Source organism: Dermochelys coriacea, chromosome 2, assembly GCF_009764565.3.
Source record: "Dermochelys coriacea isolate rDerCor1 chromosome 2, rDerCor1.pri.v4, whole genome shotgun sequence".
Classification (NCBI taxonomy): Eukaryota; Metazoa; Chordata; order Testudines; family Dermochelyidae; genus Dermochelys; species Dermochelys coriacea.
The window spans coordinates 155,808,853-155,832,474 of NC_050069.1; the positions used below are offsets into that span (position 1 = coordinate 155,808,853).

Here is a 23,622-nt window from a genome sequence, read left to right on the forward strand (position 1 = left end):
GGCGGGGTGTCCGGCGCCCACCAGTCTTTGGGAAATAGCAATATGCTATTCCCACAGAAAGGTTGGGGACCACTGCTCTAAATTATGGCTATATTTCATACTTTATGAGTATTTGGTCTAATGGATATTGTCATGGGGTCATTTTATCACGGTTTCTTATTACTAAGGGAAAAGGACCACTTCTCTCCATCCTCCACACTAGAGTTCCAATCTCAGTCTCTATGCCAGGCAGTAGTCTAGGGTTGGTCCCCCATATTTCCCTGGCCTCCTGAGATTGTCCTTCACATTCCCCATTCCCTAGAGAAAACCCAGAATACAGCTAATTTTTCAACAGTTTTAAACAGCCACAATTCCTGGAACCTTTAAAAAAGAAATCCAAAATCTTCAGACAGTCTGAATAAAAAAAAGTAAACAGTCTCCAAGTCTCCTCCTACTCCAAAAAGTAAACAGACTCTTGCTCCAGAAGAGGAACAGAGTTTTTTAAGTCCCTTCCTGTTGCTGAAAAGCAACAAGCAAAGGCTTTGCCAATTCTTGCAATTTTATTACAAATTTCATGATACTTGGTGTTTTTTGTTATGATATGAATATGGCCTAAGATATGCTTTATGCAAGATGGGTCATGTGAGGTATCATTGGAAAGGTTATGATTTACTGAATGTGTTTAATCCAATTTGTATGCATGTATCATTTCTACATCTGAAGTTAGGAACACGGTCTATGTAACAATTACAACTGTGTGGGTACGTGCTTGGGAAACACCCACCAGGACAGTAAGCAATTTGGAAAAGACAATGAGTCTCTTAAGATGCTGATCCCGCATCTTCCCAGGAGTTCCTTCCTGTAGACCTTGCAAATAAACCTTGTCTCATGGTTGCCCTTACACTGAAAGGTCATGTGATGATATTTTGTACCAGGTGACACTACTGATACTTTTTGACTGGAAACAAAGGCTTCCTGCCTTACGTAAATTCTATTTAAGGCTGGGAAGCAAGGCAATCTGAGTTTCCATTTGCCACCCACCTGAGGAAGACTATTGAAAGCTGCTGAAGAAACCAAGAAACTAGGCTAGGGGAAGGCAAGGGCTGAGTCCATGCTGAGGAATTACTGTGTGTAACCTGTTTCTTTAGTGTATTAAGCTTAGTTTGCATGTTTTATTTTATTTGCTCAGTAATCTGCTTTGCTCTGTTTGCTATCCCTTATAGTCACTTAAAATTTACCTTTTGTAGTTAATCGACTTATTTCTTATTCATTTCAAACCCAGTTTGTGCAATTCACATGAGGGGGAACCTGTGCATCTCTCTCCACATTGAGGGAGAGGGTGAATTTTTATAAGTTTGCGCTGTGCAGATCTTTCTATATAGCACGAGACAATATTAATTTTGGGTTTATACCCTAAAGGAGGTGTGCACATGAATGCTGGCCAATCCCCAAGCCAATTCCTCCCACACAGAGCTGATCTCAGCGACTCTGTGTCCATTTGCACACGGTGTGTTCCTACCTCTGTGTGTGTGTGCGCGCGCACGCGCGCTGGAGAAGGCTTAAGGGCCTGGCACAGCTAGGACAGGGTGAGGAAACCCACACTGGTGGAACGGGCAGACCCAGTAGGACCTCAGCACATCAGGTGGCATCCCGGATGGGGAGGTCCAACCTGTCAGACATCCTATTGCATAAAAATGTTAGCTTTTGCTTTAAAAAAAAAAAGTTTCTAATCTTTGTGGTTGCAGAGAAAAGCCTGAAAATGTGTCCTGATTCTATCCTAAAGGTCCAAAAAGCTGGAGGCAAACTAAAAACCCAAAATATATTTTTTAAACAAAATTCATCATTTCTAAGATAATATCACAATTTAGGAGGGCCTGACTCATGATTTTTGAAAGTTTGGGGTTGGCAATACTGAAGCAGTCTTTAAATTCCATTTTGCTATGAAATGAAAAGAACAGTCTTTTAAACAATTACACAGGGAAGGGCCTTCCGTGTGTAGTAACTTGGCTATTGATCCATGCCCAGCAGTGGCTTTCCTCTATGTAATAACTGCTCCCCAGCTGATTCTAAGCTGTTACTTAACCCTTGCCTCTGCAGCCCCATGGCTTTCTTCCTCAGCTACACTCCTGACTTCCTACAAATTACATCCAGTAACATATATTTAGGCAAAAATGTAATACAAACTAAACTGACCTGCAACTATTGCCGTTGAGTTTTTGCAAAGAAACTGAGACTTGGGAATTATATATCAGTCTAGGGAAAAAGTAAATAAACACAACCTGAATAATGGGGAGAAAAGAGATTATTGTATCCTTTAAAAATGATGCAAATGCAACATCTACCTTACAGTAGGATACATAGTCTACTTGGACCTTGCACACTGGATAGGACTACTGAAAATGTTGTTCATGTTTTCTGATTTATTAAAGTTGATCACATTCACATTTGATGATGTATTCCAGGATGGTACGCAGAGGGTGACGGATTTTTTGAGTTAGTGGAGAACTAGCTGCCCTTTGATATGTTTTCCCCTGTCAGTTTCTCCTCTTGCTCCTGTGAAAAAAAGCTCCAGTATACCATTTCCAACATATCTTTTCCAACAATACCCCAAAAGGCCACAAAAAGATAAAAGGCCTAATACAATTAGATCTTCCTTTCACTGGGGAAGGGGAAAAACCTATGAAATCCACTAGGACCTTGTTATGCCAATCTAATAAATGGGGAAGTGCTCTTATACAATAGTGATGGCTCTAGTACACAGCTGTAAAACACACAGATTATGGCATTTAATGCATAATAAATCATCAGGGGGGAAAATAGTGTCTCCTAACTTTCTACAACCGGCTCCCACAAAATTCTTCTTCTTCCATGAAGGAACTTGGTGAATATCCACTTCTTTTAGATGCCTGTGCTCTTTCCTTGAAGGTCTGTGCTTTTCGCTGAGTCTTCTGAGGAAGAAGAAGAAATCAAAAGCCTTCTTCCAGGTTATTTTTTTTCTCCAACTTAGCAAAAGGTCTGCGTCTTCTTATATGTTCCTTGAATTACAGTGAGGATAAAGAGATATGGGGTATTTGTGATTCAGATCATCATAGATTCTTTAATGGGGAAACCATCAACTTGAAACAACTACTTAAAAGTAGTTTTAGTACCTGACCCCATGTACCCATGCCAATTTTTGTTGAGTTCGCCTATTGCTAGAGTTGCATGAAAGACCCTCAGTGATTAAGGGAACTACCTAACGAGGCTCAACTGTATGTGGAGCAGATTTGACTGCTGTTTGAACATCTGGTAGCAGTTCTGGCTACCTGCCAGCAATGTTCCCTCTTTTCTTCCATCCATGTGCGGAATGAATTTTGTTATGTGCACCATATCAAGGTAATGAACGGATGTACACCACCAGTGGAAACAAAAAGCTCTAGATATAATATATATTTTTAAAAAGTTACCATAGGGATAATTACTCCAGCCAAGACCGATTAGGCATTTTAGAACTCACTACTCAAAGAACTAAATTTAAATGTAAGAGAGAAATAAAATTTATGAAATGCATAGACCAGTAAAAAAACTAAAACAACACACTTTGAAAAAATAAAATTACAAAGAATATACGTGTATTGCAGGAAGTACCAAGAAGTAATAACAAACAACAAAAACCCAAGTAAGAGTGGGGAATGCAAAGTTTCAAAAAGTTTATATGAATAGAACATAGTTGGGGGTGGAATAGATCTGGACAAAGAGAAGAAGTCTGGAGATAAATGTGAGAAGGGAGGGACAGGCAGTAGAAACACAAGTGAAACTGTTTGAGCAGCATATTCCAGAAGTCTTGAGGTCTTTCTGAGTGTAACCTTCATTGATTTGAGATCTACCATACCATTCTCTCACTAGAAGGGAAAACCTATAATGGCAGCAGGATGTAAAAGAGACCCAGTTTGGGAATAAGAACCATTCAAGAAATATATGTTTGCTGATGATGTTTTAAAGAAAGTCACACCAGTGAACTGGTGGAAGCCACTTAAGCATTTAGATTCAGATTGTTAAATTGATAATCTCATTTTTAACAGCAGTAGCTTCTTCTGCCAGTGTAGAAAGAATATTTTCTTCCTTTGGACTAATTCATTCCAAATTGGGAAATCGTTTGAGACCTGAAAAACCAGGGAAGCTTGTTTTTTCTTTTCCAGATTATGAACAAATAGAAAAATGAAGGTGAAGATGACTGAGTTAGCTGAAGAAGCCAATATTTTAAGTTTCTCATGTTGACCTGGCTGACATAGTCAATTTAATTTTTTTTTAAATTCATTTAACTATTTTAGTTAAAAAAAAAAAACCAACAAAAACAAACCTGATTTTAAAAAAATTGAATGTTTAATTAAATTCAAAAATTCATATGCTTGTTTTGTTAAAATATTGTGTTTGCTGTTGAAGAAAAAAATCCAGAATACATAACGCCATTGGTTTTAGTTAAATAAAACAATTTAAATGTCTGGTGCTGTTCTCCTCCTAATATAGCATGGCAAGAAAATCCTCCAAATATTAATGATTAACCTGTTGAAATGGAGATAGTTCACCTCCCAATGACTTCATAAATATCTGCTTCAATTACCTTTGGTAAATGAAATAACCAAACAATCATTAATTTTCCGATATAGCTGTAAAAGTAATCTGAAAAGTTTTCAAAATAAAGCACTTTAAAAATGTATAGTGTGTACCTTCTAAAAATGAAACCTACATCTATCTCTGAGTTGTGAAGAATATGTATTAAGACATCACCAAGAATGCACTTTCATGTAGAAATCCATGATTAAATCAAGTCTTCCTGACTGATTTAAATCAAATCCATCCTGAATTAAATTTGTTAACCTAAATTTGGGATATTGCAGATTAAGTACTGTACTTTATGACTTTTAAACCATACTTTGTACTTTTGGATAATTTTAGAATTATACTCATATGTATAGACACCAGGGCTATTGATTAATCGCTGTTAACTCACACAATTAACCCCAAAAAATTAATCCCGATTAATCGCAGTTTTATTTGCACAAACAATAGAATACCAAATGAAATTTATTAAATATTTTGGATGTTTTTCTACATTTTCAAATATATTGATTTCAATTACAAACACAAAATACAAAGTGTACAGTGCTCACTTTACATTATTTTTTATTACAAATATTTGCATAGTAAAAATGATAAAGAAAGTATTTTTCAATTCACCTCATACAAGTACTGTAGTGCAATCTCTTTATTGTGAAAGTGCAACTTACATATGCAGGGTTTTTTTGTTACGTAACAACTTAAAAACAAAACAATGCAAAACTTTAGAGCCTACATGTCCACTCAGTCCTATTTTTCGTTCAGCCAATCACTAAGACAAACTAGTTTGTTTACATTTATGGGCAATAATGCTGCCCATTTCTTATTTACAATAAGAAAATGAGAACAAGCATTCACATAGGACCTTTGTAGCTGGCATTGCAAGGTATCTACATGCCAGATATGCAAAACACTCATATGTCCCTTCATGCTTCCATTCTGATGACGCTCGTTAAAAAAATAATGCATTAATTAAATGCGACTGAACTCCTTGGGGGAGAATTTTACGTCTCTGGCTCTATTTTACATTCTGCCACATATTTCACATTATAGTAGTCTCGGACGATGACCCAGCACGTTGTTCATTTTAAGAACACTTTTGCTGCAGATTTGACAAAACACAAAGAAGGTACCAATGTGAGATTTCTAAAGACAGCTATAGCACTCGACCCAAGGCTTAAGAATTTGAAGTGCCTTCCAAAATCTGAGAGGGACGAGGTGTGGAGAATGCTTTCAGAAGTCTTAAAGAGGAACACTCCAATGCGGAAACTACAGAACCCGAACCACCAAAAAAGAAAATCAACCTTCTGCAGGTGGCATTTGACTCAGATGATGAAAATGAACATGCATCCGTCTGCACGGCTTTGGATTGTTATTGAGCAGAACCTGTAATCAGCATGGACGCATGTCCTCTGGAATGGTGGTTGAAGAATGAAGGGACATATGAATCTTTAGCACATCTGGCACGTAAATATCTTGCGGGGATGCTGGATACAACAGCGCCATGTGAACACCTATTCTCACTTTCAGGTGACATTGTGAACAAGAAGCAGGAAGCATTATCTCCTGCAAATGTAAAGAAAGTTGTTTATATGAGTGATTGGCTGAACAAGAAATAGGATTGAGAGGACTTGTAGGCTCTAAATTTTTGCATTGTTTTGTTTTTGAGTGCAGTTATTTTTTGTACATAATTCTCCATTTGTAAATTCAACTTTCATGATAAAGAGATTTCACTCCAGTACTTGTATTAGGTGAACTGAAAAATACTATTTTTCTTGTTTTTTACAATGCAAATATTTGTAATAAAAATAAATATAAAGTGAGCATTGTACACTTTGTATTCTGTTATAATTAAATCAACATATTTAAGAATGTGGAAAACATCCAAAATATTTAAATTATATTCTATTATTGTTTAACAGTGCGATTAATCGCATAATTTATTTTTTTTTTAATCGCTTGACAGCCCTAACAGACACTCTTTCCTTAACCTAAGGACAGGTTTCAGAGTAGCAGCCATGTTTGTCTGTATCTGCAAAAAGAAAAGGAGTACTTGTGGCACCTTAGAGACTAAACAATTTATTTGAGCACAAGCTTTCGTGAGCCACAGCTCACTTCATTGGATGCAGTAGTCTCTAAGGTGCCACAAGTACTCCTTTTCTTTTTTCCTTAACCTGTGTATTAGATAATTTTAACATTAAATGCAGGGTTAATGAAATGTTGCCATCCTTAGCGTATGAGTAAAGAGCAGCAGAACTGTACTTAACATGCCCTGACTGAGAAGGTCACCCCTTAAACTGAACCTCACTTGCCAAACAGGCAGTAAGGATGCCAAATCCCAGTGAAAATGAGAGGAGATAGGAATAGAGACAGGTTTCAGAGTAGCAGCCGAGTTAGTCTGTATTCGCAAAAAGAAAAGGAATACTTGTGGCACCTTAGAGAATAACAAATTTATTTGAGCATAAGCTTTCGTGAGCTACATGCATCTGATGAAGTGAGCTGTAGCTCACGAAAGCTTATGCTCAAATAAATTTGTTAGTCTCTAAGGCGCCACAAATACTCCTTTTCTTTTTGCGAATAGAGACAGGTGTTTCTACTTGATGGTGTGGACTCTGCCTAATAGTTACAGACACCACTTATCTGGTGTTGAAAGACAGAACTGACTGGACTCAATTGAGAATCCTTGGTTCTGTTCAGTGATTACTAGAACTGAAATGACAGAATATCAGGTCTGAGAGCTATGCCGTAAGCTTGGTGTATGGGTAGTGTTGTAGTGAATAACAATGAAGAGTTGGCAGCAGAGAGGTCCCCCACTACTCAGTGAAATCACTAAGAACTGGCTAAGTGGTGGACCTTGAGACCATGCAATTGCAGAAGAGTCAGTTAGTGGCAAGCAGCAGGGAAGCATGAGTGTACCATGGCAAAGACAACAGCAGCAAGTAAGTTGCAGAGAGGGTGGCAGCAGTAGAGGCATTGCTTGACGCCCAACCCTCCTTTTCAGGGACGGGAGCTGAACCTATACAAATACAACTCCAAACTCTGGGTCTTCACTGACCAAATTCAATTAACTGTGAGGGGGGTGCAACAGAGAGAAAGGAGATGGTAGGAAACTGAGGCAAAGGATGCTGCCAGCATATGGTGGGGTGGGTGTTGGCTTATGGCTACCTATTTTTGAATTGTGGCTGTGGTATTTTCACAAATTAAGTTTACTCAAGCTGTTCTTGTGAAGGGTACTGATCCAAGATCCCAGACGAGCCCTGCAAAGTGTAACCCTTTTACCAGGTGGAGTTGGCAGCAACAAGGCTATGTTCAATAAGTAGGGGTTCCTTTTAACAATACAGATCAGAAACGGCTTGAGCTCTGACCCAATAATCTCGGAAAACTAACCATCAACCCCCCCCAGGCACCCCAAGAGGCAATACTTCCCCACTCGCAAGCACTGTCTGTGTATAACTAACAAAAACTTTTATTAAAAGGAGAAGGGAACTCAGCATTAATTAACCAACTGCACCCCACTCACAGTTGGTTGACCTCGTTCAGTGAGGATCCAGATTTCAGAGGTGGGATCAAATGGGTTCACCTCCCACTCCGAAAGGGGGGTGGGCATCAAGCAATGCCTCTACTGCTATTGGCTCACAAGACAAACTACAGGCTCCTTTTATGAAAGAAGTCATTTTGGAACTATTTTTAATACAAATCAACCATAGGTGTTTCCAATCATCTAGTTCTTACATAATTAACATCTCTGTATGAAATTGGTTATTACACTGAAAACTTTTATTAATGAATACACTTGCTACTTCTTTTACATGTCCTTAAAACCTGAATCCTGCAGTTAGGAACTGTAAATTTACCTTATGAATTTTGAGAACCCAGGATGCTGGCAACATTACATTTTATCATAACAAAAATATGGATAATTACTTGGACATCAATGGGACTTAAATTATGTGAGATTTCATACTAAATTATGATGCTTCTTGGTCACATACACAAGGTTAAAGTGACATCACTTTTCTGTGTTGGAAAGATACCAACTTGTTAAATTTTAAGACAATAAAAAAGCAATTGTGCCAAATTTTGATTGATATATTCTTTGCATGTATAACAGCATAATGACAGGTTTCAGAGTAGCAGCCGTGTTAGTCTGTATTCCCAAAAAGAAAATGCATCCAAACGCATCCGATGAAGTGAGCTGTAGCTCACGAAAGCTTATGCTCTAATAAATTTGTTAGTCTCTAAGGTGCCACAAGTCCTCCTTTTCTTATAACAGCGTAGTTCATTGAAAGATATAAAAGCATTCTAAAAATATGAATGAATTACCGGTGAGTAGATATTACACTAATTTTGTATCTAGAGACACTGAGAAAGATGTTAGGGTTGAATGTGGCAGACGGAACCGTCCTGAACATTGCCCCATCAGTCACTACGGTTGCCCATTTCGGTTGGACGTATTCCTGGAGATTTCATCACATAAGATAATCTTTCATTAAAAAGAGTTATCTTTAATTCCTGGGGACGCCAGGCCAATCCTGGAGGGTTGGCAACCCTATCAGTCACGGGTGACCCTGAGCAGCGGCACAACATGGATAGCCGGGTACCAGGCGGATGGGAGAGCTGGACATAGAGTGGGACGTAGCCTGGGGCGTAGCAGGGTCCAGGGGGTGGGAGCCGAGGAGGAGGCAGGGGCCCGGCTAGCGGGACAAATTTTAAAACAAAATCTCGTCAGAGACTGTCAAGATTTTCGGCTTCACCCCCACGAGCCACCCAGTGGGGGCCGGGGCTCCCGGCGCTGCCGCCCCGCTCCCGCCGGACACGCGTGTCCCCGGCAGCGCGGAAGGCGCCGGGCAAGGCTGAGAGGCGCCTCGCCCTGCGACCGCCCCGCTACTCACCTGGGCCGCCACCGCGCGGGCCCCTCCCGGCGCTGCAGGGAGGGGAGGGGAGGGGAGGAGCGGAGCAGGCGCTTGCCGGGGCCACCCCCTAGTGCATTGTGGGAGTCGCTCCGCTCTGCACGCGCGCGCGCGGGAGGTGACGATGCGCGGGGGGAGGGAGGGGGGGAAGGGAGAGAAATGCCTACCTTTCCCAGGAGGCAGCGGGTTGCGACGGCTCCGCCTCCGCCCTCAGCGAGGTGCATGGCGGGAAATGGTGTTCCGCGCGCCTCTGCGGGCAGGACTGCAATTCCCGGCGTGCCCCGCTGGGACCCGGAAGTGTGTGGCTGAGGCGGGAGCTTCTAGTGGAACTTGTCCGGGGTGTTTCCTGGAGACGGGGGAAGTGAGGAGTCGCCGCCGCCGCCGCCGCCGCCGCCCAGAGTGGGAGCCGCATCACCCCCGCCCCTAGTGTGACTGATCTACCATGAGACCCGCCATCTTCCTGCCCCCGCCTGACCCCGCCTGCGTCCTCCTGATCTTGGTGAGTGACCGGCCCAGCCTCCCGCCGCCCCTCTGAGCCCGGCGCTGCCCCGCTCTCACCAGCCTGGCGCGGCGGCGGCGGCGGCGGCGGCTGCCGCAGGGGCTACTGGCTCCTAGTCAGACAACCCTGTCCCGGGATGGGCTGGGAGCTGGGGGGGTGGGTGGCGGGGAATTGAGGGGCTGGCAGGTGTCCCGGCTAGTCTGTGAGGAGTGTCTCATAGTGAATCCTGGGTTTCCCTCCGCGCTTCCTCGTGTAGCTCCAGGCACATCTTTCCCCGTCTGCGCTGGGTGGGGGGCGTCACTGGGTGGGGGCACCAGCTGGCGGATGCGGGCTCGGTGTAGGGGGGCGGATACTCTGGGCGGCCCCTCATTGGGGCGAGCAGTGCTGCTGCTCTCGCCCTCCCCCCCCCCCCAGCCCGCTCTGGGCCGTGTGTGCAGGGGGAGGGGGGGGACTCTGGCTCGCAGCGTCGCCGCATGAGGTGCCCGGGGAGGGGCGGTAGCGGGAGCAGCTCCCGGTTGGCGGACTTCTCTGTTGTGGCTCAGCCTGATAGGCTGCGAACCCGGAACGAGTCGGTCACGCCGGCTGCAGGGCGGGGCAGAGCAGAGCCTTGGGCGGGGAGCGCACCCCTGGCAGCAGGGGTCCTTTCCAAGGAGTAGCATCGCTTACCGGCTCCGGTAGCCGCTTCACAAATACCAGAGAGAGTCCCAGCAGATCTCCAAAGCTTCAGTGGAAGCACGGGAGGGGGAGGGGAATAAACATTTCCCTGATCTGAGTAAAAAAGAAACTAATCTAATGGGGAGCTGCAGTTTCTTCATTTGTAATAATCCTAGATCTTAGTGACAATAGAAAAGAGACCTCTGAAAAATGTCTTTGTGTTGACTGTTTCCCTTCAGATTCTCATTGTCAGGTGTTTTGAAAATTGTACACTTATTAGAATCCTTGTTGCTGTGTTAAAACAGCAGATTTTCTAGTGGAGCAAGCGTAAAGTATACTTCTAGCGTTTCATTCAAATTGACGGTGAAAGTGTTTCACTTCCTGTTTCTCATGAGCATATGTAGACTCTTAATGTTTGCAACCCACTTCTGAACACGCACTGAGTACAAAAGCCTGTATTTATAAATAGCAACAAGGCTTCTGTAACTAATGTTGAAAAACATAACTGAATGATCTTATACTGTCGATTTAGTTTTTGAAGTATTTGTCTTTGGGTATGCTATTGGAACGTTTTTTAAATTAACGCCTTATTTATACATGATTAAATTACCTTCTTGTGTAAAAAATTGCACATTCCACTTTATATGAACTTGAAATGATCGCCGATGTGGATATTTTGTACTAAAAGGTTTTTAGTCATCCTTTTCTAGATAGCTTAACTTATTTGTTAACTTGTTTCCACTTTGCTTCCAAAATAAACCACATTCTGTTCACTTTATTGCCTAAGTAATTCATTTAGATACATGGGACTTGTGTGGGTAAGATTAATAGGATTTGGGCCAAGGGTACTAACTTATTTAACTACTTTATTTTAAACTTTTAGTTAAGAGGAGCCTGGTTAGAAAAAGGAACCATTTAAGCATAGGGATATGGTAAAAGAGCAAACCTATGGAAAGGGAGGAGAAAATGGCAAGGGGAAAAAGAAGGATATGACAGATAAATAGGAAATACAAATAGTCATACAGCTTTAAGGTTAATAAAATTCTTAAGGTATTGTGAGAGTACAAATGGGCATAAATTCATGCATATGTTTACATAAATGTACAAATTAGTTGGAGACCTTTGATTCCTGGCAGTTTGCCAATATGACTTTTTATATTTTATGCTACTCTCAAGCAGCTACACTTTGAGCCTAACCGAACTGACAGTGCTCCTCTAATTTAGTGTTATGGATGAAAGTTTAAAGATTTGGGCATATACAAAATTATGGCATGTGCAGCAATTGTAATCTGTATTCCTTTTGCATAAGTAAAATACACTTCTGTATATGCTGATAAATTTTGTCTTCGTTTTTAAGTACAATGTAACTTAGTTCCAGTTGCTGTGAGAATAATTGTCACTTCCCTGCGTTTTTTGTTTAACTGTATCCGACTTCGTAGTGGATTTCTTGTTGCTTTCAAATACCAAAGCAAGCTGTCATGCACTGAAAAGCTCAAATATATCATGAGTTGATGTGTTTGCTATACAAAGATTCAAATAAATAAATGTTTGCAAACCTTGATACCTCGTCTAAAACTTGGTGTAACATATCATGGTATTTGTGCATGAGACATTTCCTGTTTTGTTTCCAGTATTCAGTTATTTCAGGGGCAGGCAAACTTTTTGGCCTAAGGGCCGCATTGGGTTTTGGAAATTCTATGGAGGGTGGGTTAGGGGAGGCTGTGCCTCCCAAAACAGCCAGGCATGGTGTGGCCTGCCCCCCCCCCATCTGTCCCTTCCCCCCGTCCCCACCCCGCTTCTCACCCCCTGACAACCTCCTCCCCGGACCCCTGCCCCATTCACCCCCTTGTTCCCTGACTGCCCCCTGCCGCCCCTGAATGCCCCCCGCTGCCCCATCCAACCCCCCTCCTTCCTGACTGCCCCCCGATTCCTGCCCCCATTCAACCCCCCGTTCCTGACTCTCTGACCTCCCCACCCCCTAGCCACACCCCTGCCCCCTGACCACCACCCTGAACTCCCCGGCCCTCTGTCCAACTTCCCTGCTCCCTTACCATGCCGCCTGGAGCACCAGTGGCTGGACAGCTATGCCACCGCGCAGCACAGAGCCCCCAGTCAGGCCAGGCTCTGCAGTTGCGCTGCCCCAGGAGCTTGCAGCCCCAATGCCTAGAGCATTGCGCTGGCGTCGCAGTGAGCTGAGGCCGCGGGGGGGGATGACGCAGCAGGGGAGGGGCCGGGGGCAAGCCTCCCGGGCCAGGAGCTCAGGGGCCAGGCAGGAGGGTCCCACGGGCTGTAGTTTGCCCATCTATGAGTTACTTCCTAGATTGCAAGGCCAGAAGAGACCATTGTGATCGTCTAGTCTGACCTCTACAGGCCATAGAACTTTCCCAAAATCATTCCTAGAGCATCTCTTTTAGAAAAACATCCAGTCTTGATTTAAAAATTGTCAGTGATGCAATTGTCATGTGCTAGGTGGCCTTTATTTTTTGAGGGAACTGCACTGTTTGAAAGAACCCTACAGTTTGGGGATCACTGGACTAGCACAACAGGGTCCTGACCCATGACAAGGGTGTCTAAGTGCTACAGTAATTCACATATTAAAAATAACTTATACCACTTAGCAGAAATGCTAATAACATGAGCAGAAAAGAACTCAGTGCCGTTTTGGAATATGAAATACAGGATTTGAGCATACTTCATCTCAGCCTCCTATTGGGAATTGGTTTGCTATATTTCAGACAGTTGATAACCAAAAATACTCTGCATTTAAATGAAAACCCCTCCATGTAGCACCATGCTACAAAGACTGGTTAAATTATTGTAAGTGTTTTACCATCCATATCAGTATCCAGATATATGAAATTTCATAACTGTTTATGGCTGCGTATAGCTTGCTGCTTATACAAAGAGTTCAAATCCTGTATTTTTATTACAATGATACAATAGCTTTAGTTGCATATTTATGAGCATTGTTCAACTATGGTTATTGGAACCCTTACATATAACAAAAGAATCAAGCTTTTATTGTTGCAAGAACTCAGTAGAAATTGGGAAATACAAGACTGAAAAACAATGTGTATAAGTTAAAAGAAAGTTTTATTCTTTAATTATTAGTGCAGTCTACGTGTATACAGATTTCATGCAAATAGCCTTATGCTTCAAAAAATCAGTAAGTAATGAGATCAAGAACTTCCATATAGTTTAGCTGCAAATCTCTTCATAAATAGATCATCTACTGCAACTTTTCATGTATGTGATTAAAAAGTAACTAGATGTGTGAGGGGGGAAAAACACAGAACAAAGTTGCAGTGCTTGATATTATCAGGGTAATACCCCAAATTGCACATCAATATTGGTCCTGTGTTGAAAGAGATCACTACACTTACCTGTTTGAGTCAGGTCACTCACCATCATGCCTCTTAATAGGCACAGATTATTATAATATAGGGTGTAACAATATCCCCATGGAAATAGATTTCTGACGTGTGCCTGCTTAACACAATGTCAAAAGAAAATCAGTCAAACTTTAGATCTTTCAGATAAGATAGCAATATTTTTGCCTATCATTTTTATTCTGTCTACCTACTAAAATATGTTACAAACTCTTCATGTGGGAAAAACATGTCCTTTATTGTTCATATCCACTATTTCCAGGATTATGCACACAGCAAACTTTTGGGATTGGCTTTTGTGTTGGTGTACAAGACCCTTTTTATGTATATAGTTTTGATAGCTTCCAAAAGGTTCTAGATGCTGCACAGACATGTAGAACATATGATCTCCAAGGGAAAAAGAGACAGGGTAAGTAAGTGGAAATCAATCTGGGCCATGATAGATACATGGATTGTTAGTTCTCTTTGCTAAGTATTATTTATGTTATAAAAACTGAATTTGAGGTCTTTGAGAGGCCACTCAAGGTGAAAGTGGGGGGAAAACGGTATACAGGAGTAAGAGAGGCAAAACGATAAAAGTAGGAAGAAACTGACCAAATAAAAAAAATTGTTGTTTAAAATAGCTGGCAACTTTTTAAAAAAGTATTTCTTACCTGTGGTTTTGCTTTTTTTTTTTTTTTTTTTTTTTTTTTAAGTTGCTGATTCTTAAAGCTCAGCTCATTTTCTCGGTAGCAAATAGCTTTAATTTTTAGATGGATATCATGTAATGTCACTTGTTCGTTGTATGGCTTGATGTCACCGACTGTACACACAGTCTTGATTTATGCCTATGCACTCCTCCCTCTAAGTTAATACAAGTTACTAATATCAGATATTATTCTTTGCTGATATTGACCTTATACCCTGAATTTTAAGTTCACTTTCTCCAGAGGCTCTTTCAGTGTGCAGCTTACCTACCAAAGCATTTGTAGGTGTTGAGGATAATGGCTTTAAAACATGCGTCGGTCAGTGAACTACCAACGAGTTTCAAGTTCAGCTTTAAATTGAAACAGATCTTGATTGAGTTTGAAGTTTTTGGCCTCCTTTAGGCCTGGTGTCACAAATCAGTCCATGGTAGGACATTCCCATTAGGCTCCATGGGGAATGCATGCACATGAGTCCAATAACTCCATCTTCACCACAGCAGATTCTGCAGGGTGTCTTTTTAGACGGTTGGTATTCACTTTCCAGCTGGAGCATATTGACTGTGTCGTCCCATCTGTGTCCCCGGTGATGTCAACAAGTAGCCCGTAGTTCATAGAAGGGGTTAAACAAAAGAAAGGTGAAGAAAAGCCTTTAAGCAGCTCCCTGCAAGGGAGTATCAGTGTCCACTGGGCTCCTGTGCAAGCCTCAGTTCCTTTTTCCTTCAACTTAGGGGCTCTACACCCTTGTTCTATGAGGGCAGGGGCTCTCTAGGCCAGGGGTTTTTGCAAGAGATTTTTTGGTGGCCTCAGAGTGCGGCCACCAACTCTTGCTGGTGGCCTCACTGACACTTTTTCCTAAAATTATTTATTTTTCCTAAAGTTGTTAAAGTAATATGCACATATATACATCCAGATCTTTGTAATTTATTTATATAAGGTTTTGGGTTGTTTTTTTGTGGACTCAATAATAAAAATCATGCACAATTGTCTCTGTTCTTTTCTGGACCTAATAGAATTGAGACACAAATAAGGTGCTTTGCATATTTTTGTCTTTTTTTATTATTGTTTCTTTTGCTTTTTTGGTAAAAGTGGTTGTCTGTATAACAATTCTGAAGTAAATTTAAAAATGCTTTGACACAACAGAAGTCCAAATAATAATGAAAAACATCTGGGTGGCTTGGAGGAGGAGAGGGGAGGCAGAGCTGCCGGTGGTCCGGGCTCCGGGCAGATGTGTGGGCTCGGGGCTTCGGCCAGCCTGGAGCTCCTCTGGACGGCAGGAGCGAGGGAGAGTGTGTGCTATGGGCTTTGGCCAGTCCGGGACTCTTCCTCACCCCCTCCACCTGCCCGCCACTTGCCTCCTCGCACATACCCACAAATTAAAAAGACGCACGGAAAATCCTTTCAGTTTGACACCAGTTCTGTTACTATACCCTGGAAGTGAGAATATATTGAATGATACATTTCATTTTGTCATAATGGCTCAAAACAAACAAGCAGTAAATTGCCTGATGTTTATTTCTCTGGAAGTTTGAATATAACAATGAGAAGTGGTTTTTTGGAACAATTTAGTACAAAGTAGGACTGAGTGGACTTATAGACTCTAAAGTTTTATATTGTTTTGTTTTTGAGTGCAGTTATGAAACAAAAATAATTTGTAAGTTGCACTTTCATGATAAAGTGATTGTACTACAGTATTTGTATGAGGTGCATTGAAAAATATTGTCTTTTGTTTATCATTTTTACAGTGCAAATATTTGTACTCAAAAATAATATAAGGTGAGCAGTGTACACTTTGTATTCTGTATTGTAATTTAAATAGATATATTTGAAAATGTAGACAAACATCAAAAATATTTAATACATTTTAATTTGTATTCTATTGTTTAACACTGCGATTAATCATGATTAATTTTTTGAGTTAATTGTGTGAGTTAACTGCGATTAATTGACAGCCCTAGGTGTAACATGCTGTTTCATATCTCCCTCTTTTTTTGAGGGATGCTTCTAGTGAAGAGCTGACTGACCATGAAAGCTAAGAGGCATTCATCTCATTCCAATTTAAAATAGTTACATGTAAAACTCCCACAGAGGTATGATTTTTCCCTGACCGTATTCCCCAGATGAGCCCGCTGAACTTGCAGACTTCAGTTGGTACTGAATTATGTGACGCTCTCTAGAGCCTGCCTGGTGATTCAGCCAGTGGTGATCATTGGACTCTACGCCTTGCTTCAACAGCTGGGAAAACTGTATTTAATATTACATCATGTTGGGCCTCTTGACAGCTATGATGTACACAAAGGGTCGTGGTAATTCTCAATGAGGGTGAAATCTCGGCCCCATTGAAGTCAGTGGAAAAACTCCTGTTGATTTCATTGGGACCAGGATTTCATCCATCAAAAGTTTTCTATATGCGCAATCTAAGAAGCCGACTTCATGTCAGGTATTAAATCTGCATAATGAGGGCACTAGAGGGCTTAGTGAGTCTCCTGCTCTTCTCCCTTCCCAAGTAGAGGCAGGTGTTCTTGGGTATTCATGTGTTCTGTTTTATTGTTTTTCCTTTCTCCTGCCCTCTTCTCTTCACATTAATTTGGCCATAGTGGGAAATGTTGTCAAAGAGGAATGTCTTTTGTCTTTATAACATACTCTGAAAGTGGTCAGAATCTGCATGAGTCAGAAGTCTTCTGGAAGCTTGTTCCATAATCGAATGCTTTGTACTTGTCTGCAGCTCTCTCATTATTTGTCCTGGGTTTTGTTGAGTGTGTTGTCCCAGAAGAGCAAAGCTGTCTTGGAGGATTGTAGATGGAGGAGTTGATGAGTCCTGACCCACTCTTAAAAGTTTAAGCAGCAATGAAAGTGAATTAGAACACAGAGGTAATGTGCTTATGGTGACCTGTCTACTGAGGCAGCAGGCTGCCATATTTCACATGATCTGAAGTCTCCCCATTGCTGCCACCTTAAGCTCCAAATACAAGAAGTTCCAGTAATCTGATGTGGAGGTTACACATGCATAGATCACTGCGATCAGTTCTGGGAGGAAAAGATGAGACTTCTAGCAAGCTGGAGGTGGAAGAAAGCTTTTTTTTTTTTTTTTTTTTTTTTTTTTTTATTTAAATCACTGATGCTACCTGGTCTTCTAGGCTCAGCGCTGAGTCAGATATTAACCTGAGTCATTTCACAACTTCAACACATGAGGGGCTGGGAGAGGAGGACTGGGCCAGATGCCCTTGTTAAAGGGGAAGATGGTAACCCAACCAGTTCTTCAGTGTCTTTTCTTTTTGCTTAGCCTCACTTTAATCATGCCTGACTTGAGTTTGTGTTTTTGCATCTGTGGAAAAGGAGATATGCCACTGTGTTGTCAAATTGTTGGCAGTTGAGTGCCTGGCATGTTGCTACTTCTCCAAGTGGTCTCATGTAGCTATACAACAGGAAGAGGAATGGATTTCTTTCCTTGGGGACTCTGCAGGCAAAGATTTCTAGGGAAGAGGAAATCACTCTCTGGGTACTATTGAAAAGGAATGACTAACCATTGTAGTGCTGTGCCATCTACTCCAGCAATGTCATGTAATCAGATCAGCAGTACCTCATGGCCAGCTGTGTCAGTAGCTGCAGAGAGACTGTGTCTGATTGATATATGCAAATTTGTGATTCTATAAGGATTGTTTTTCTACTTGTACTATTAGTGCTCTCAACTTCACATTTAACTATTTTTTTTAGTTAACTATTAAAACCCTCTTTCTTAAATCTTGGTGAAAACTGTCTCCAATTTTTTTTTGTCTGATGTCTAAAATGAAATTCTCTTAAAACATTTTTATACATAAAGCTTTTTGAGTCAAATCACTTGGGATTTCAGACCAAATGAGTGAAAGACAAATTGGTTGCTTTACAAAGGTAATTAAGACAGTATGTGGTGCACAGGGTAGCAGTAAGGGGTTCTTTCTTACTAATGATCCATTAATTAGTGAGGGCAACTCAGCAAGTGTGTGGGCCTCTTGGGGATTACCTCTGATTGACATTTAAAGCTGGTGTAGTTAAAAACAGTATAATTAAGATGGGATAGGATTTTTTTTCATTTTCGTTTGGACTAACAAATGACAGCAATGTTAGTTAAAACCATATAAATATTTACATATGTAATCCTGTTTAAATTTTAGCTATTGGATATTCTGTATACAAGATGTTAACCTAAAACAATATAGTGATCAATTTATCTTGTAATAACTCTCTCTGGCTGCAGTGTTTAGCAGAAATGAATCTTAACGTTCTTAAATTGAGGAGTACTTGTCGCACCTTAGAGACAAACAAATTCTCTAAAGTGCCACAGTACTTCTCATTCTTTTTGCTGATACAGACTAATACGGTTACCACTTTGAAACCATTCTTAAATTGATAATTCAAAGGACAAGTCCCCAAATACTGAGAAATGTGTATTAAACATTTGAAAATCTTAGGTTTTCTGTTCCGTGTGTGTGTGTGTGTGTGTGTGTGTGTGTTAACTTTTGTATGGAGCAAGCCTTAGGACTTTGTTTAGAAGAGATTTTTAAACCTTTTCACTTTTCAGTTATTTGTAACTTCATGAAAAATGTCCTTTTAGGCTGTAACTTTGTATGCATAGTCTCATCCCAAAGCTGAATCTTCCTTTGGAACTCCAAGCTAAATTGCTTCGGGTATACACAGTTATGGAGCACTGTAAACCTATTTATTGTAAACCTAAGTTTATTTTTTCCCCACTTAAGAAAAATTTGGGGGCCTTTTTTATTCCCAAATAACTGAAGTGACCAAACAAGAACTTTGAGGCTTATGGTCCTATCCAAATTTGGATAGGAGGATGTATATTTAATAGGACTGTCAATATTTGCACTAAAAATGATAAACAAAAGAAATAGTATTTTTTCAATTCACCTCATACATGTACTGTAGTGCAATCTTTTTGTTGTGAAAGAGCAACTTACAAATGTAGATTTATTTTTTTGTTACATAACTGCACTCGAAAACAAACCAATGTAAAACTTCAGAGGCTACAAGTCCTACTTCTTGTTAAGCCTATTTCTTGTTCAGCCAATCGCGAAGACAAACAAGTTTGTTTCATTTACAAGAGATAATGCGGCCCTGTTCTTATTTACAGTGTCACCAGAAAGTGAGAACAGGCATTTGCATGGCACTTTTGTAGCTGGCATTGCAAGGTATTTACATACCAGATATGCTAAACATTTGTATGTCCCTTCATAATGGAGTCTGGTATTTTCTTTGATGCAATCCTGTTTATTTACAAGGAATGTGCAAAGTCCTGCTTCTCCAAATGCAGGAGGAAACATGAACAAAAGAAGCAATTTCTTGGCTTTCTTGGTCCCAATCCTCTTTAGCCAACACCAAACTCAAAAACATGCTCTCGCTTTTCCAGGATCATGCTGTGCAGGCTACTGCTTGGCTTTCTTCTTGCTTCTCAGTGTCTGTCTGTCTGTCTGTCTCTCCCTCTCCTGTTCAGTTTCTATGCTCTTCTCCATCTCCCTTGCTCCACCCCCAACATAAATTATACTCTGCAAACCCTTCCATCTACTCAGTCCAAACTCCTGAAAAGGTTCAAAACCCCTTTCTGTCTTAGGTGGGGAACTTCTGTTTAACTCATCCTGATGGTTACATTAATTGACGGGTGCATTCCCACCCAGTCTCAGAGATTGGTGATACAAGCAGTCACCTGTATCTCTCAAGATAACAGCATGTAGGTTGTTCAGGAAGATCTGTTGCCTATATGTTCAAGATGAACACGAAGAATTTCTGTGGAGCCTGGGGTCTCTCACTAATATTGAAAGTGTTGGGTAAAATTTCTAGCCCATAATGGGTTGGTGAACGGGATCATGGAGGGTAGTCTGTGAAACGTTATGGCCTGTGCCATTAAATTCATAGATTCATAGATACTAAGGTCAGATGAGTGTCTGGTCTCTAGCCTCAATTGGGTGAGTGTGTTCAGTGAAAGCAGAATTGTGGATTGAGGCCAGCATGCAGGGTTTTCTCTGGGGTGGTGGGGACCTGTCATATAGTGGTAAATTAGATGGAGGGTGAGGATAGAAGTCTTGCTTCTAATCCACACACACACACACACACCTCTCTCTCTATGAAAATATTGGAGTCTGTATGTCTTTAATCTGCTTGAAAGCAAGGACTACCTAGAACTAAACAAAGATAACTCAACTGATCAAATAGCAACATTTCTGTATCCTTACATTTAACTCTGACTGACAAGTTGTAGGCAGCAGCAGCATTAACAAAACAATAACATTTCAATATCAAAGACTGAGGTTGCTTTCTATCTACCTGCATTCTCTAGCAGTTATAGTTTTATCTTCTGCCCCCTTTGGGAAAATGGGATTGGGGGGTAAGGATGTGTCACAATGGTTACATTACATTCCAGCCCACTAATCTGGTTTAGTTTAGTTTTATATAATGGCATTCTTCTTAAAGCATTGCAACATTATGAAGTTCACTGGTAGCCTAAGCTATACTCCTTCACCTGTCCCTGAAGTGAAGCCACCTCTAGGTTAAAACAGAAGCTGTCTGAAAGGACACAGCACTTCTATGCAGTATTGCCCTTTAAAACGAGGTTAATAAATGGGAATGTGTTTGCTCAGTTTTCAAGACGAAATCCACACTATTAAGTCTGCTGAATAGTATTAGTTTCATAAACGGGGTAAAATAAGATATCTTTTATCTGTGCTGTCCTACATCATTTTATGCTTTTTTCTCCTGTTTTCACTTCCCAAATGTGTATTTTTATGAACGACACCACCTCTAGGTAATTTTTGCAATAATTACAGGAATAAAATGAAAAACTGGCAAAAAGCCAAAACATATCAGCCTTAACAAAACTTCCTACTCCTGCATAGATTTTGATTTACATCAAACTTCTCTATCAGCAAAGAAGAGTAAATAGGTACACCTGAAGATCTACTGACAGGTTATTTTGAATTAAGGGAAGAGAGTTTGTTCCAAAGCCTAAGATGCTCATGTGGTATGCTTTACCATGAGCCCTTTCTCTTTTTAAATCAAAGGAAAATCCAGCTCAAGTTCCTCTGATCACAATTGTGACAGCAGGGCACGGGGAGAGTTGGTCTCAGATCAGAGCAAACACTTTAAACTTAATCCTGAAACCAAAGTGCAAATAAGGGAGCACAGGAGCAATGTACTCCTGCAGAGTCAAGCTAAATATTAAGGTATAGCCCTGCATGGAGCACACTATAGTAGTCCAGTTTGGAGATGACACAGGCATGGCTTGCAGTGGAAAGGTCTTTGTCTAAAAGAAACTGCCACAGTATCCTAATCAGATGCAGATGGGTGCTGGGGAGGGGAGTATTTCTGGTCATGACTGCTATGTGATTGTCCAACAGTAGCTATGGTTCCAACAATACCTTCAGATTATGAACATGATTCATAGATATGGGGGGCATCCGCCCTCAGCTATGAAGAAGATATTTTCTAATTTATCTTTCAGTATAAAGATATGTATGTTAACCTGTGAGAAATTCCTTCCGGTGAGATTATTTTATCTGAAATATTCATTTTGATCACCTCTCGTCTCCCAGACGTTAAAATCACTGTATCTATTTTTATGTCCTGAGCCAGATTAATGTAATTTTTTTCACAAAATATTCATGCTTTGATTCAAATAGATTGCTAAATGCTAAAGCCATTCTCCCTCTGTTAACTTTTGAGAAATCCTTGATTTAGCCAAGGGATGGAACCTCTTATGACTAGGAAATCTGACTTTTATTTATTTCAGATTATAAAATAAATCTTTGGATTAAAGAAAGAATTAGATTGTGTGTTGTGGTAGGAACCTCTGTATTTAAGCTTTCCATTCTAACACCTGCTTTCAGCAGGCCATCTCTTCAAATCTTTCACTTTTCAGGCTGAAATTTCCCAGGTTTGTCTTTGCCCAAAGGAGAAAATCTCTCTTTTTGTAGTATAAGCAAAATTAGTTCAGCCATTTTGGAGCACGAAGAGTATTTTATATGAAATCTCTTTGTGATCTTCATTAAACAGCTATAGTAGGGTTGGGCATTTGACCGATGAAAAATTTTCAAATATTTTAAAGCAACAGTTTATTAGAACAGTAACAAAAAAAGTCAACCTTTATGGTTTTCAATAGACTTCACCTTAGATATTCATGTCTAATGACAAAAAAGTAACTTAACTGAGTTATTTTAACAGAGAAAAATGCAAAAAATAATTAAACAAAGTTCTAAAAAAGGAAGAATAATTACCTTTTAGCAATGTTAGACTAATATTTAAATGTGAACATTATTCAAGACTGAAGTTACAAAAGAAAAAAATGAAATTAAATAGAAATAAAACAATCAGAGAGCAAATATTTTTTAAGAGTCATTTTTAAATGCACATATACTAGTCAGGCAGCAGACCAGTTCTTCAGGGATCTTGCATTTCACTATCTTCTTTTTCTTAATCTGCTTCATCTCTATCTTTTTCATTGTCATAATCACATTAACCACATTAATCGGTATCCCCTTCATCTGATGAATACTGAATCAATTCTTCATCTGCCATTTTCTTCTTGAATTTTGATACATGGTCACTACTTTTCAGCAGTGGTGGTCTGCAGTCTATTTCTGGTATTTGCATTTCTGATTCCCCAAACTGACCACTGTCACCTGGAGTAGAGCACCCACAGGGGGTCACATCTTGAAGGACCTCAGTTACTGCACAAGCTGAGTAATCTTCTCTTTACATGTTCTGAATGAACTCAGCTACAGGTTCAAACAGTGAAATGAATGAGTTTTGCATCCAAAAGATGACATCATCAAAAATGTCAGTGCGGATTACTCGGGGACAAGACTTGGCCACCTTTTCTTCAACAGCAGCTGATTGAAGAGCTAGATAATAGAAGATGCCCATTGAGTATG

General features: G+C 40.6%; 2 protein-coding genes across 3 annotated transcripts in view; one reads left to right on the forward strand and one right to left on the reverse strand.

The window, feature by feature from the left end:
- The window catches only part of INVS (inversin), a 201,747-nt gene extending 192,146 nt beyond the window's left edge, over nt 1-9,601 (reverse strand). For both annotated transcript variants that reach the window (XM_043508523.1, XM_038388551.2), the window contains exon 1: nt 9,468-9,601. The gene's annotated coding sequence lies outside the window, so the exon portion shown is untranslated. The remainder of the gene's footprint in view (nt 1-9,467) is intronic.
- A 109-nt stretch (nt 9,602-9,710) lies between these two features.
- ERP44 (endoplasmic reticulum protein 44) overlaps nt 9,711-23,622 on the forward strand; it is a 120,926-nt gene continuing 107,014 nt past the window's right edge. Inside the window, exon 1 of the mRNA XM_038388560.2 lies at nt 9,711-9,984. Coding sequence (XP_038244488.1) covers nt 9,928-9,984 — 57 coding nt within the window. The 5' untranslated portion in view covers nt 9,711-9,927. The remainder of the gene's footprint in view (nt 9,985-23,622) is intronic.